The 14,107-nt window shown below is 48.6% G+C and overlaps 6 protein-coding genes across 6 annotated transcripts; 4 read left to right on the top strand and 2 right to left on the bottom strand.

Moving 5' to 3' along the window:
* Positions 1-67: 67 nt before the first annotated feature.
* LTR64_008097 (uncharacterized protein) lies at positions 68-1,312 on the bottom strand (the record flags this gene model as incomplete). Its single annotated transcript, XM_064902412.1, has 1 exon — positions 68-1,312. One exon carries the CDS (start codon positions 1,310-1,312, stop codon positions 68-70), a length of 1,245 nt encoding a protein of 414 aa, XP_064751386.1.
* A 546-nt stretch (positions 1,313-1,858) lies between these two features.
* On the top strand, positions 1,859-3,430 carry BCS1 (Complex III assembly protein translocase and chaperone; the record flags this gene model as incomplete). The annotated part of the gene is made up of 1 exon (XM_064902411.1): positions 1,859-3,430. One exon carries the CDS (start codon positions 1,859-1,861, stop codon positions 3,428-3,430), a length of 1,572 nt encoding a protein of 523 aa, XP_064751385.1.
* Positions 3,431-4,993: 1,563 nt separating this feature from the next.
* On the top strand, positions 4,994-6,530 carry LTR64_008095 (uncharacterized protein; the record flags this gene model as incomplete). Its single annotated transcript, XM_064902410.1, has 2 exons — positions 4,994-5,128; positions 5,160-6,530. 2 exons carry the CDS (start codon positions 4,994-4,996, stop codon positions 6,528-6,530), a joined length of 1,506 nt encoding a protein of 501 aa, XP_064751384.1.
* A 597-nt stretch (positions 6,531-7,127) lies between these two features.
* Positions 7,128-7,526, bottom strand: LTR64_008094 (uncharacterized protein; the record flags this gene model as incomplete). The annotated part of the gene is made up of 2 exons (XM_064902409.1): positions 7,128-7,487; positions 7,515-7,526. 2 exons carry the CDS (start codon positions 7,524-7,526, stop codon positions 7,128-7,130), a joined length of 372 nt encoding a protein of 123 aa, XP_064751383.1.
* Positions 7,527-8,066: 540 nt separating this feature from the next.
* On the top strand, positions 8,067-9,503 carry LTR64_008093 (uncharacterized protein; the record flags this gene model as incomplete). Its single annotated transcript, XM_064902408.1, has 1 exon — positions 8,067-9,503. The coding sequence occupies one exon, from the start codon at positions 8,067-8,069 to the stop codon at positions 9,501-9,503; it is 1,437 nt and encodes a 478-aa protein (XP_064751382.1).
* Positions 9,504-11,341: 1,838 nt separating this feature from the next.
* LTR64_008092 (uncharacterized protein) lies at positions 11,342-12,813 on the top strand (the record flags this gene model as incomplete). The annotated part of the gene is made up of 4 exons (XM_064902407.1): positions 11,342-11,657; positions 11,761-12,226; positions 12,280-12,412; positions 12,463-12,813. 4 exons carry the CDS (start codon positions 11,342-11,344, stop codon positions 12,811-12,813), a joined length of 1,266 nt encoding a protein of 421 aa, XP_064751381.1.
* Positions 12,814-14,107: the final 1,294 nt, after the last annotated feature.

Here is a 14,107-nt window from a genome sequence, read left to right as displayed (position 1 = left end):
AGCAGCCTTGTAACTAAACAAATATAGGTGATGAGAGGTTTGGCATCCTTCTTGAGATGTTGAAAGCCTAGATCTCTCTGCTTTCACCAATGTCACAAACGTCGAAGACGCCTTCGGTCGGGATGTTGTGGTGTTGCAGTGCCTGCTTCAATAGTCTCGGTGGCTCAAGGACATCCTCCTCGGTCAATACCCAGGTTCCCCAATGTATACCTAGAGCTCTCTTGCAGCCCGTGTCTCGGAAGATCTCGACCGAATCTCGAGGATTCGAATGCATCGGACTCATGATCCAACGTGGCATGTACGCGCCGATTGGTATTAGCCCTAGATCGAATGGACCGCGGTGTTTGCCAATCTCTTTAAAGGCGGGACAGATCGGAAGGTGGGAGTATTCTTCGGACCAGTCGTCTTTTCCGTCTGATGACTCTGGCACAGCGCGGTAGCCAGTATCGCCGCCAAAATAGACGGACTTGGGAGGTTGAGACGTGCCTGGAGTGCCGGAGGTGACTGACCATGACGACCAGAGTGTTGCGCCGCGATCAAAGAGGCCTCGGTTCGCGATATGTTGACACGGCAGGCACGATATCCGAGCCGTGATTGTGTTGGAGGATGGTTGGGCAGTATCGACGTCTGAGATTTCAGGTTTGGAGTCATTAGAGCTCGGAGATTGAGGAGTGAGTGTAAAGTCCACCTCGTCCCACCAGTCGAGCTCAGTACACTGCTGGATTTTGCATTCTGCAAACCATTTCTTGTTCCCCAGTGGCACGAAGAAATGACAGTTGGGAAACCTCGTTGAGACCTCGCGCACACTAGAAACGCTCAGATGATCGTAGTGACTATGTGAGATGACTACGGCATCGATGAAGGGAATATCGGCGATGTTACAAGGTTTCTCGGTGTAACGTTTCGGCCCCATGAAGGAGAAGGGTGAGCAGCGGTCCTCGAAAACTGGGTCAAAGAGGACTCGAAGGCCAGAAGGAAACTCGACGTAATAGCAGGCATGTCCGAGCCAGGTTGCGCGAATCTTATCGTTCTGCTCGCGGGAAGGAAGGAACGTCGGTTTTCGGACGGGAATGGTTGGTGGTGTCGTGTCGGGAGAATTGGCCCTCCCATTGAACCTTCTCTTGATCATGCCACCCATAATCTTCCATGGAGTCTGGTTGTTCCAGGATGGCCATGGATTTTCGAAACGGCCATTCTCAGTGTGCCAGGCTTTGGTCTTGGTAAGGTCGTCGTCAGGCCGAGCACCCTGTGAAGCTGGCATGGAGATTGTTGCTGCATACAGCAATGCTGAAGCAGAGCTTGAGTTCGCCATAATGCGACGTATATGCTGTTGCTGTCGCGGGTTGAAAGTGAAGGCTTTCCTTCTGGTAAGGAAATGGAGGAATGAGCGCATGAAGAAAAGGAAGCACGGGAATAGGTAAAAGAAAGCACACGGGCAGCTGACAGATGCAGGCAGATACCAGGTATAGGACACAGAGACTGTTGTCGAATAGAACTCGCAATAGGGAACTCAATTACGTTGGAGTAGGTGTAATATTGCGCCGTGCCAGTGTCTGACCAGCAAGCTCACAAGCTGCGGCGCCCGAAAGTCGAAATTCTGACGTCCGTGGATTTTGAGCAAAGCAGAGTCTTAACACCGTTCTGGGACATCTATACAGATAAAAAAAGGACGAGCAGAATCACATCGGCATGGTTCACAGCCGTAAAGTCCGAAGGGGAAGGTGCGATAGCTGGTGAGCACTCTACTGCCTTAGAAATCAGGCTGCTGAGATACTGGAAGACATTCTGCTACGCTCCCCAAGTGATGTATATCGAACTCATCCACGCTGCTCGTTGTGTACGATAGCATATTGCGCATATGCAATCAAGCGATGCTGCCACAACAATCGTGCAGCATGGCTCAACTCCAGTCTCTGCTGATGCGCTGATCGGAACTAAGCAGGATCTGGCGAAGCAGCTGTCAACATCCACCAATACGAGTGATGGAGGTATCATTTCGCAGTTGACTAGCAACCCATTCTTCACTGCTGGCTTCGGACTCGCTGGACTTGGTGCTCTGGCTGCGTTCGGACAACGTGGTGTTCGTCGTGCAGCAGGTCTTGTTCGTCAACGATTACTCGTTGACGTGGAGATCAGTATTAAGGATGAATCTTATGGATGGTTCCTGCTCTGGATGACCCAGCACGAGAAACGGCAACTGATGCTGAGAACGGCCCAGGGAACCCCTAAAGCTACTGCGTCAACCTTGTCTTTAGGTCAGCGCATGTTGCAAAGACTTACTCCACGAATGCGCCATCTCGCGGTTGAAACTTCCAAGCTCGAGCTACCTAATGGTGCAATCACAACTCATACCACTCTGATCCCTGGACCAGGTCAGCATTTCATCCACTACAATGGCACCATTATACATGTGAATCGCCAACGCGAGGCTAACCGTACTGAGATGCTGCAGGGAGGCTCCAGACCCTTCGAGACCACGACCCTAACCACTCTCTACCGAGATCGCTTCGTCTTCGAGTCCATCTTTCGGGAAGCAAATCAGCTTGCAGTGGAAGCAGTTGAAGGCAAGACAGTCATCTATACTGCAAGAGGTGTTACATGGGAGAAATTCGGGCATCCAAGACAAAAGCGACCTTTGGATAGTGTTATACTTGAAAAAGGTGTGAAAGAGCGCATCGTTGCAGATATTCAAGACTTTATAGCCTCGCATAAATGGTATGCTGATAGAGGTGTGCCGTACCGACGTGGCTACTTGCTGTACGGTCCACCTGGCACTGGCAAATCATCCTTCATTCAAGCATTGGCTGGTTATCTGGACTACGGCATAGCAATCATTAACTTGTCAGAACGCGGTCTGACCGACGACCGCCTGAATCATCTTCTTACTATCATCCCACAACGAACTCTCGTCCTACTTGAAGATGTTGACGCAGCCTACAACAATCGTAGGCAGAAGATAGACTCTGATGGATATGCTGGTGCCAATGTCACCTTCTCTGGTCTTCTCAATGCACTCGACGGTGTGGCTAGCGCCGAGGAGCGTATGCTGTTCCTTACCACCAATCACATTGAACGACTAGATGAGGCACTAGTCAGACCTGGTAGGGTTGATATGACTGTTCGACTTGGCAATGCCACTGCGTATCAGATCTCAGCCTTGTGGGACCGCTTTTACGGCGATATCGATGCAGACGAAGCCACAAAGCAAGAAAAGAAGAGCTTGTTCATGACTCGACTCGTGAAATATGGCGCACTAGCCAACCTCGAAGACCATACCCCTAGCTCGACAAGCACAGCTGCTCTGCAAGGGTTGTTTCTTTACAACAAGGGCAATCCCGATGGTGCTATTGACATGGTCTGGCAGTTGAGTCCTGGTGAAATGCCAAACGCTCCTCTGGCAGAGCCCAAGATTCAGACGAACTCATCGTGAGGATATCTTCGAGAAATTTGCAGTCAAAACTTAAAAGGTTACAGACAATTACCACCCCTCATTAGTGGCAGGAAAGATGTCAATGGCAACGTCCCCGTCTAGCAGAGGACATGCTGAGGATGCTCGTGTAGCGGATGCACCTATACTCGACAGTTCTTACACAACCTTCACGAATCGTCAGAAAAGACTCGTTGGTTTGGGCTCAGCTATCGGCCGCATGCTTCATTCCTTGCGCCGGGGATAGCCCGTTACCTGTCATCGAACTTGTCTCGCGAGCTCTACCTGTCTGCGTAATAGATGGCGACCTAACTATACCTTCGAGGTTCCATTCAATGGCTTGCTCACGATTAAACGATCCTTACGGCTTTACCACAAATCGTGATGTTGTGATTTATGTCATATAAACCTCGAGCCTGCAGGCGTCAACATATCCGACAGGAGTGGAGATATCAAGCTGCACAGAGCAGGTACACGTGTGAATTGCGAGCACGAAGGTCCATATCCATCCCAGTTCGCAAAAGTGTCGGGGATCCCACAACAAAACTGTGGGCGTGCCCCCAACATTTTTCCCGACTGGGACGTGCTAGCCATGGTGAGCCGCTGCGTGGAGCTAATGTGGCTTCCTGGTGATTCTGCACAGCCGTCGAGCCCAAGGTGGGTGTTGGAAACGGTTTGAATACTCAGACATTGAATTCTAACCAAGGGATTTATCAAAGATCGCACCCTGCTTGAAGGACATTTTCTCAATGCTATCCGAGTTCTGACCATTCTAACAGACAGCAAGCTTGAGGACGTGATACGCCGCCATATGCAAAAGACAGGGGCATTACCTCTTAATTCTGTTCACAGTCGCCTCGTGAAGAGGAAGATTCCACCCGCCACTTCGAGATCAGGGGTGATCAAAGTGAGTTCGTCACGGTTAAGGGAGCTAGTAGTCATACACACGTTCGAATTCCTATTGGTCCAGTTCTGACATGCCATTCTACAGGCATGCAGATATTGGAGCATCAAGGGTTGAGAACAACACAATTGCTATTATTAGACTTGCATGGAGGTACGGTACACAGAGACCTAGCAACAAGTACTATTGATAGTGATAGATAGCAGTATCCTATACGTCGGCAGACAATACAAGATAGCGAGCATCGCATTCCGTCGTACACCCATTTATGCGTTGTTCTCCTGCGAATTCGTAAGGGTCACATCAGTGCTAGCACATTCGAGAAGATTGTACTCGCCAGCAGGACGACCAGACGTCCTATTGCTCTGCACCGTCGTACTTGTGATCAGTGACTACCTGAGTCGTGTACCGAAGTTTTAAGCACGGCCTTGCTCGTCAGACGCGACAGAGGTGAGTTCGTACCATCGAACGCGAATATCCGAAAACAGTTAGTACATAGTAGCTATCATCACTAACTCAAACCGATGTATGGCCGTACAGTTGCCAGAGATTGCACTATATTACGGTAGTTTGCTCGAGTGCCTACGCCCTTATTACCTGAGATCGAGCCTTACTACTCTAGTAGTGGTAGAGGATCATCGCTAGTAGCTTGCTTTGTTGTAATGCCGAACAAAGCCCTGGTATTCCTCAACTCGTCCACACAGAACTTGAATGCATTCCACTTCTCACAATATCAGAATTCCTTCCTTGCAGTAATTCGTCTGGTGGCGTACGTGCCTGTCCGCGACACGTCTCTGGTGAGCGTTCGCAATGGTGGACGTACACCAGCCAGGTGACTACCGTATCCTTCTTGGCGAGACTTTCAAAGATGACCACGAAACAGCGATCAAAAATATCAGTGTGAAGTACAACTGGATTCCCAAGAACGGTTTCCAGAACAGTTTTGGCACAATCAAAACTACCGGAGACGATGTGTCTTTAAATTATGAGCATGGGCACGACGCGTACGATTACGATGGTTGGGTTCTAGAAGAGCCAGATCACGAACAGCTGGCATTAGTCTGGAATGCCGAAAAGTCTGCATTCATATTGGAGAAACTAGACTTGTCGTTAGAGGTCAACATTCAAGCTGGCACCAACATAACATCTGAATTTGTAAAGCGCCATGGTAGACTGGAACGACAAGCTGGCCACGACTTGCACGGCCAAGACACAGTGGACAATCTCTTTGCCACAGAAGAAAGCGGAAACCCTGATGCATCCAATCCCTTTGATTTCAGACACTTCCTCGAGGAAGCCAAGGAGGCGACAGAAAAAGCAGGTCATCGTACTGGTGGTGGTCGAACACCAGTCCCCGGAGCACGAACACCAATGAGTGGTCTCTCGAGTCCACTTCTGGGAGCAGGTCATCATCCTCTCCGCCCGTTGACACCCGCTGTCGGATCGATAGAGATCATCGATGCTACAGACCGAGAAATGAATGAGTATCCAGATCGTCGACGGCAGAAGGCTCTCAAGCCATCGAAGCTGAAAACTAAAGTGACACGAAAACCAGCATCTTTCACGAAAGCAAAAGGTGTCCCACAGAGTCACTCGAAGGAAGTTCTGTCATCTGAAAAGGTAATCGACTCCGACTCCGATTCCGACGCTTCTGATCGTCCTTCGATCGCCGCCACAGTTCCTCGCAAAACAATCAAGACTCAGAACAGAAAGAGATCGAGTGGTTTGATACCTTCCAAGGACAAAGGTGACGACAGTGATCCTGATATGGATTCTAGCTCAGCTCCCAAAGCAAGCCATACTCCACAAGTAGACGTCGAAATGCCTGATATCGACGACGAAAACATGAAATATTTCCAAGACATCGACGACGAAGCGGAGAACGATGGTGACGTAGACGAGTTGATCCTCGACGAACCCACAGAACCTACAACACCACCGCCACCACCACCCACGAAAGAACTCAAACAGAAAAAGAGGCGACAGAGCAGTACGTCAAAAGCACAAAAAGTGAAAGCACCTTCACCTTCACCACCATTATTACAGCACGATAGCATTGACGAGGACGACCTTGCTGCAGAGCTGGAAGCAGAGTTGGCTGCTCAGCAGGAAGGAGATGATAGCGAAGGAGGGATTGGTCTGGGAATTGGAATTCAACAACAGGATGATGACGAGAGCGACATTAGCGAGGAAGAGTGAGCAGCATAGAAAGAGACTGGAAGGAAATTTGGTCAAGCTGTTGCCATGGTAGCGAAATGCCAGCCACACTCTACGATACACGTCGAAATAAACGATACTGATACGAGAGTGAAGTCATCCTTCAACCTGTTCAGATCCACGCATCAAAAAAAACAATACGGTACCTTTTGCCTACGTCTCAAACAGTTTCACAATCCAGCATATGAGTCGTTTAAGCCGAGGCCAGAATTCACAAGGACGCAATTGGCGAAGCAGATAATGTAGGCTGGATGTTTCCCAAGATCGTCGGCAATGGCTGAAACAAAGGAGGGATGAATGGCAGCACGCACCCTCGAAATGATTGCTCCTACGTTTATATTCGGAGTACAGCCAGCGGCAACGGCCAGATAAAACACTTTCTCAGAATTTACCACTGGCACCTGCTAATGTTGCATTAATAAACCTCTACAGTACAGCTACGGCACACAACACCTCTGTAAACAGGCGCGGCCTCCTCTCACAATACCGGAACGAGTTTAAGGCCTTTAAGACTATCTGGTATCGAGAGTATCTAGCAGCTGAGTCTGAGATTGACGTGGAGGTTGTGCACCTAGCACATTAGAAAGTACGTAGCTCGTCTTCGTCGTCTGAAAGGACGACGATATCTGGAGCAGGTTGTGTGGCCTTTGACAAACCAGATTCTTCACCAGTGGAGTGCGATGGTGTGTACTTCAGTGGACGAGGCTCGTGCATTTCTTCGTCGTCAAGGTCGATAAAGAGGAGCTTCTCATCTTCCAATTCATCCTCGTGGTCACCGATATAGTCGCTGTCATCGAATATACTGATATGGGGCACGTCCACAGGGAACGGATTAACCTCTGTCTCGACAGTTGTGTTTCCTGCAGTTGTTTTGTTGGCTTGGATAGTGCCTGTACTAGTGCGGGTTCGTCTAGGCGGCGAGGAGGAGGAGGTGAACTGCTAAGTCGACGTTTTGGTACGGCTGACATGGTGTAACATACTAATTCATGAGGAAGGACTTCGTTAAAGGAGTGACTTCGCCAAAAGAGCGATTTAAGCCAAAATAAAGGGGTTAACCAGAAGAAGACTTGTGGAATGAAGAAATAGTGCTTAAGCTTAACTTGTTGATATGCACCGGCTTGAGGGTGGTGTACAGAAGATTATAGTAACAACTATTATAGATCAGTGTTGTATATGGTCGCATGTAAAGATTTTATCATGGAGGATAGCGACGGTAAGAGTGTCCTGAATTCAGTAAGCATTGTAGATCTTATACAAGACGCGCTGAGTGGTGGTGGTGGTAGTGACGGTCGACTCAATTTGCTACCCGAAAGTGGTTAGATGCTAGGACGCCTTAGACGACCCAAGTAGCGTACTCTACTGCCTGAAACTGCCTGCCTGTCGACCTTACAGAATCTTCTCTCCATCGAGTTGCACCATGTCTACAAGTACCGGTATTGACCTTGGTCCTGATGTCCTACTGTGTTTTCGCTGACGACCTTTTGTATCACGTATAATCCCTTCGCAAAACTCACGACTATGTCGAGCAGCAGTATTTCATCGTTGTCAGCCGAGCTTCTAACGCTGATTGTCAATTGCTTGGGCTCAGACACATCAAGCCTTCACAGTCTCTGCTTGGTGTCAAAGGTCTTTAGCAGGCTGGCAACTCCAAACTTATACACAACCTACCAACAGCCAGAATCGTGGCCTCCGGAGAAAGCAACACGTTTCATCTCGTATGTTCGGACCATCTTGTCACGGCCTGATCTGGCGGTCCACGTCAAGCACGTCGCTCTGGGCAAGGCAGATAGCGATGAAGGGCTTGTAGACTCCGTGAGCCCTGATTTTGTGGATCTTTGTCGCGATCGGATCACCTCCCTCTGGTCACCAAAGTTGACTGAGGAGAAATTTGTGTCAGAATGGGTTGAAGGCATCAAGCAAGCGTTGCCAGAAGCGCTTCAGGGAGTTCTGCTCAGCTCTCTGCCCAACATTGAGAGCCTGTATTTTGAGGAAGGTTATCAGCCGAAGCATCTTTTTCAGGTGCTGGACGCCGTCACTGAGTCAGACCCTTCAGCAAAGCACGTTCCGGCACGGAAACTAAGATCAGTCCGCACACTTTCTGTAGAAGGAAAATATGGGTATCTCGATTTTGCCAAGTGCAGCTCCTTCTTTCGTCTGCCAACGTTGAGGAACTTTGAGATAGGACTGGCGAATGGAGAATGGTCAGAGGACAGTGTGTGGAACGTACCGGCACACTCGGCTGCAGTCGAGAAACTGTCATTTCAATACTCGGCCCTGACATGTTGTTGCATGAGACAGATCGTCAGGAGCTGTGCAAGTTTGAGGGAGTTTCGCTTCACATATGGCCGCATACATATGTATTCGGTTCATTTTACACCAAAAGAGTTATTGGAGGAGCTTCTTGCACATGCTGCGACTTTAGAGGCTGTTTGGTTGAACTTTGACGATAACTGGCAGAAGGGTGAATGGGAAGAAATACCGACTGAGAGACTGGTACTCGACACCAGTCTCAAGCAGCTGAACAAACTCAAAACGATGAGTATCAACAGCCATGCCCTTCTTGGACATGGAGTAGAGCCGATAGAAACTTTTGTGGAACGTACAAACCGACCTTTCGTGCTTGCCAATCTAGCAGATATGCTCCCAGAGTCAATCGAGTTCCTGGAAATTATTGGCTGTACTGAGGTTGCAGTATTCCCACAGTTGGTCGTCCTTCGCACAGCCCAACGTCAGGGAAGACTGACAAGGGTGAGCACAATCCGGCTCATCTGGGCCAACGAAATCCTCAAGCCTGATGTGTCGAGAGCTGATATAGAACGTTTTGAGATGCCGGGTGTGCGAATCGACAACTTGTTCATGAACGTGAGAGAAAGAGACGCCTCGATCGACACTGCTGTGGAAAACACCTCGAGCGAGCTGTTTGGAAAAGATCTTTTCCTACTACAGGGTAGCTAAGCTGATGTTAGCATTTCAAGAGCAGCACTCCATCGAAGTATCGTCTACCAATAATAAGCAGGCGAGACTGTTTTCGCCGCTATGTTCTGCGTGCGATGTCCTTGTATAGACCCCCAGACGGTCAAGATGTTGTGTACCAATCAAGGATCGTCATCCTGAAGGACAATATCGGTGAACATGCACATTTCATCAAAGCCTATGCACAACCTGAGCTAGACAGATATCACTTAATTTGCGTGAATATCGTACTCGAATCCACCTCCTGAGTATGCCGTGTTGATGTTCCTGTCGCGCACGTGAATGGAGGACATTTTGCGAAGCAACAAGACCTCAGAAATCAGCCATCCCCTAGCGCAGGTGGAGGTGGACCAGTAACTCGAGGGACACCAATCTGAGATGGGAGTAGGTATGTATGCAAGCTCTTATTACTGCCTTGATATTGGCGTTGCCTTGTCTATACTGGAAAGAGATGAAAAGGAATTATAGCTTCAAGTCCACTGTATCGGGGCTCATCACGCCTGTTTCTGGGCAGCGGTTCAGCAGTGAAACAAGTGTCAGGTAGAGTGAACTAGAGCCGGGACAGTATCGCATCCAAATCTTTCTGGGCAAGCTCTTTTCAAACCAAGCAGCTTTCCAACAAGCTCCTAGGACATAGTCGTTGCTGTCGGCTTTCGTATTGCGCAAGAAGACTCGTGACATCCCTGCCATAGCAGTCGTTGTTCAGACCATTCCGTCTATTTTATACGATGTCTGAGACAGCATCGCTGAGAACAGGCAAGGGGATCGAATGCGTACGGAATAGGGAGACACAGAACTGATCCGTGCCAACACAGTTCCAAAAGCCGAGTAGAGCTGATATGGTGGAAGACCAAGGCTGAATGTGTATTGGTGAGGGTAGAGACGAACAGAGAGTGGAAAGACCGGAGAAATCAGCCGCTCAGCTCAGTTGGACTTGCTTGAAGGGTTGCAAGAACACCTGTGTGTTCAACGAGATCCTATACTATTAGCAAGCAAAGGCCAAGCAACCTCGACGGCAGGGTAGTTCCTGCGATGGATTATGTCTTTGATCTGGCATGAACAGAGGCATCGGTATCAGGAGTAACGCTGGTGTACGCCCATCATAAGTACACTACAGAATCAGCATAGATTTGCTCTCCGTAGCTGTACATGACAGCTTCGCATATATCAACACCATGGAACTCCGAGTCCTGTGGCATGGAACGAAGAGAGTCTGGCAAAGAATGACCATTTGGTAGAGCCAGCTTTCTGGACCCACTAGCAGGTCACTTGCTTATTGGCTACATCTCGTGCGAAATTGGACTGAGGTGCACAGACACGACGATTGGGTGAGAAGGTCTCCGGATAGACTACGAGCAGGGTCGCCAAGCCCGAAGCTCATTTCACTGTCCAGAACATCACTCTGACTCGAACCATCGATATTCATCTTTATAGGCCACGAAGCTGTGTTTCAGATATTCTACTGAGTGTTCCCGAGGACTTCCCCCGATGCATCATTACTGACTTCCTTTTTGATCTTCCTCCGTGACACATTAGTCGTGCGAACAAGAAATTAGGAGCGGAGTTGTCGAAGCAAACAAGAAGATAGAGTACACAATGCTACCCACGAACGAGTTGTTTATGTGCTCGTGTGACCGTGGCGAGTGATGCTCCTGGATGATCTATGGCTGTAATGCATGAATTCTACTTCTCGAAGACCCAGGTAGGACCTTTAACCGTTTTTAGCATTCCTCCGTTGTGAAGGGCTTCCAGCTCTTAAATTCAGCAAATACCTGTGCAGTTTTCCAAGCTCTCGTTTCTCTTTTCATCCAACCGACAACATGAAGTTCTTGAGCGTTGCCTCCTCGATCATTGCTCTAGTCTCCGCCGCTGCCCTCAGTCCACGAGAAGAGAAGGTCAGCTATGACGGATTTAAAGTCTACCGGATCACCACCGGTGAGAACTTGGCTTCAGTCCAGGACAAGCTCGCCGATATTGAGATGAAGCCATGGAATATGGATTTCTCCAAACACATCGACGTCGCCATTTCGCCTGACCAGATCGAGAAGTTTGAGTCACTCAATCTCAACACAATAGTAATGCACGAAGATCTTGGGGCAGACATAGCCGCAGAATGGAATTCCAGCACACCGTCAAGTACGTTTCCGACTTCGAAAATCTCGAAATCGACCGGCTCTTCTTTGCACTTCAGCAGCACCTAATTGACTCGTTTTGTCGTTGAACTAACCATTTCCCGTAGGTCTCTCGAAACGCGCTGTACCCGATGTATCATGGTTCAACGGCTATCACAGCTACAACGATCACCAGACATTCCTCACGAATTTGCAAACAGCTTTGCCACAGAACTCGGAGATCATCACCTCCGGTACCTCAGTACAAGGGAGGCCAATTCGAGGAATCCACGTCTGGGGCAACAATGGCAAGGGAAAGAAGGCGATCCTTATTCACGGCAATGTACACGCCCGAGAGTGGATCACAAGCATGAGTGTAGAATATTTTCTGTACCAATTGATGACGGGCTACGGGAGAGACAGCAACGCTACAGCTTTACTGAATACGTACGATTTCTGGATCTTGCCAGTGGTAAATCCTGATGGATTTGTATATTCTCAAACCAACGATCGTCTCTGGCGGAAGAACAGATCTGCTGCTCCCGCTGGCAGCTCCTGCATCGGAACTGACGAAAACCGCAATTGGCCCTTCCAGTAAGAGAGAGCACGAGCCCATGATCATGACAATTTTGCTAAGACTTCCACAGATGGAATGTACCTGGTGGTTCCAGCACGAACCCGTGCGACGAAACCTACCGAGGCCGAACACAAGGAGACACCCCTGAGATTAAAGGTTTGGTATCTCTGGTCAATCAGCTAAGGGACAGCTCGGGTATTAAGGTGAGCACTCAGATATTGCTATTTGACATACATCAGCTAATTCTATCCAGCTATATCTCGATGTCCACTCCTATGGACAATATATCCTCACTCCTTACGGTTACTCCTGCTCCGCCGTGGCCGCCAACCAAGCCAAACACGATACCCTTGCTGCCAACACTGGCAGAGTCATCAAAGCATTCTCTGGAACCACCTGGATCACGGGACCTTCTTGCTCCACACTGTACGCGACCAGCGGCAGCAGCACGGATTATGTTGGTGATGTAGGCAAGGCAGAATACAGTATGACGTTCGAACTGAGGGATAAGGGTACGAATGGATTTGTATTGCCCGCCAGCCAGATCTTACCAGTTGGCAAAGAGATGTGGGAGGGATGGAAGTATCTAGTGGCTAACTTGTAAGCGACTGATCAGATCGACAGCTGCATTCATTTGCATATTACAGCAGGTGTGCTTATCCTAGACTCATTCAGTAGCATGAGCCACGTTGAAGACGTCAAACCGTACTACAATAGCCAATAGTTTTCAGTAGACATATTTCTATTGCTGAGATGGCATTTCTCCAGGCGTGTATGTCTTAGGTACCATAGCGAGCTTTGACATTCCTTGGTAGCGATGTCAATTTTCTGACATCGAAGGATCGCAGCTCTTCTGTTCTCCGAAGCGCTCCCGTTCACGCTCAATAGCTAGAACGAGGTCCTAGCGTCGCGAGTGCGAGAGCGAGCTTGTCGAGCGAATTTCCGCAGACGGAAAAGACTAGTACTGCGGTGTCGTTCGTGAATGGAATACGGTAGTGATCCATGACTCCTGGTTGCTGGTTCAGTGAACACTGGTTGATGAGTGTACATTCCCATCTTAACGCGTAGCATTTAAGATAAAACTTGAGACAGTGTTTTCTACATAAATCAGGATTGAACATAGTAGCAAAGCAGGAATTGTGGTATAAATTTTGATCGAGGTCCTCTAGGTGTATAAAATTGTCACAATCTGCCGACATGAAGATCGGTGCGAGAAGTTTCCGAAAAATGAACGTGATCTACACGATAAACTTCCATCAATCTCAGGAGTCAATAGGTTGCTAAATTCTTGCATACAACCTATGCCACATCACTGCGTAGTAAATGGTTGCTGTGCAACCTTACACATCACATACACAAGCTCTATCCATCGGTGTGTAACCCACCCCAGGTTCACGTTGCCAAGCGACAGCCACAGCGACAGCAACCGCACAAAAAAAGCTTAGCTCCTGCCCAGCCGTCTCGCTAATCTCTGTGCCCGGCTCCAAGCCACTGGCTACTCTTGTGCTCTGGGCGCTCTTATCCCCCGCAAATCCAAGACTTTTAGTTGGTATTGGCATGCCCGATAGGCGTCGTCTCGCTTGTAGGAAACGAGAGCTTTTTTGAACGAGCTGAAAAATGAGCGAACCTCACTTTCTGAGAAGGTCCTTTTCTTTACATGATTGATAGGTATCACGAAAATAGTTGACATTTACAATCGTAAAAGGTATTATAATTGAGCATGAAGGTGAAAGAACAGTGATAATTTGCAAGTGAAATACCAAATTTCATTCAGAACTATGTACTCCTGCAAAAGATCGCAGAGATCTTGCCTGGTAGTCGATTATTAGTGTACTATGATTATTGTGATGGCTAACCAGTAGCAGCAGATGCGACTCATGATTCATATCCAATCGTAG

The sequence above is a fragment of the Lithohypha guttulata genome, assembly GCF_036872675.1.
Source record: "Lithohypha guttulata strain CCFEE 5908 chromosome Unknown scaffold_7, whole genome shotgun sequence".
Taxonomy (NCBI): domain Eukaryota; kingdom Fungi; phylum Ascomycota; class Eurotiomycetes; order Chaetothyriales; family Trichomeriaceae; genus Lithohypha; species Lithohypha guttulata.
The sequence above is the reverse complement of the archived record's forward strand: the minus strand, read 5'-3'. Positions and strand labels throughout refer to the sequence as shown.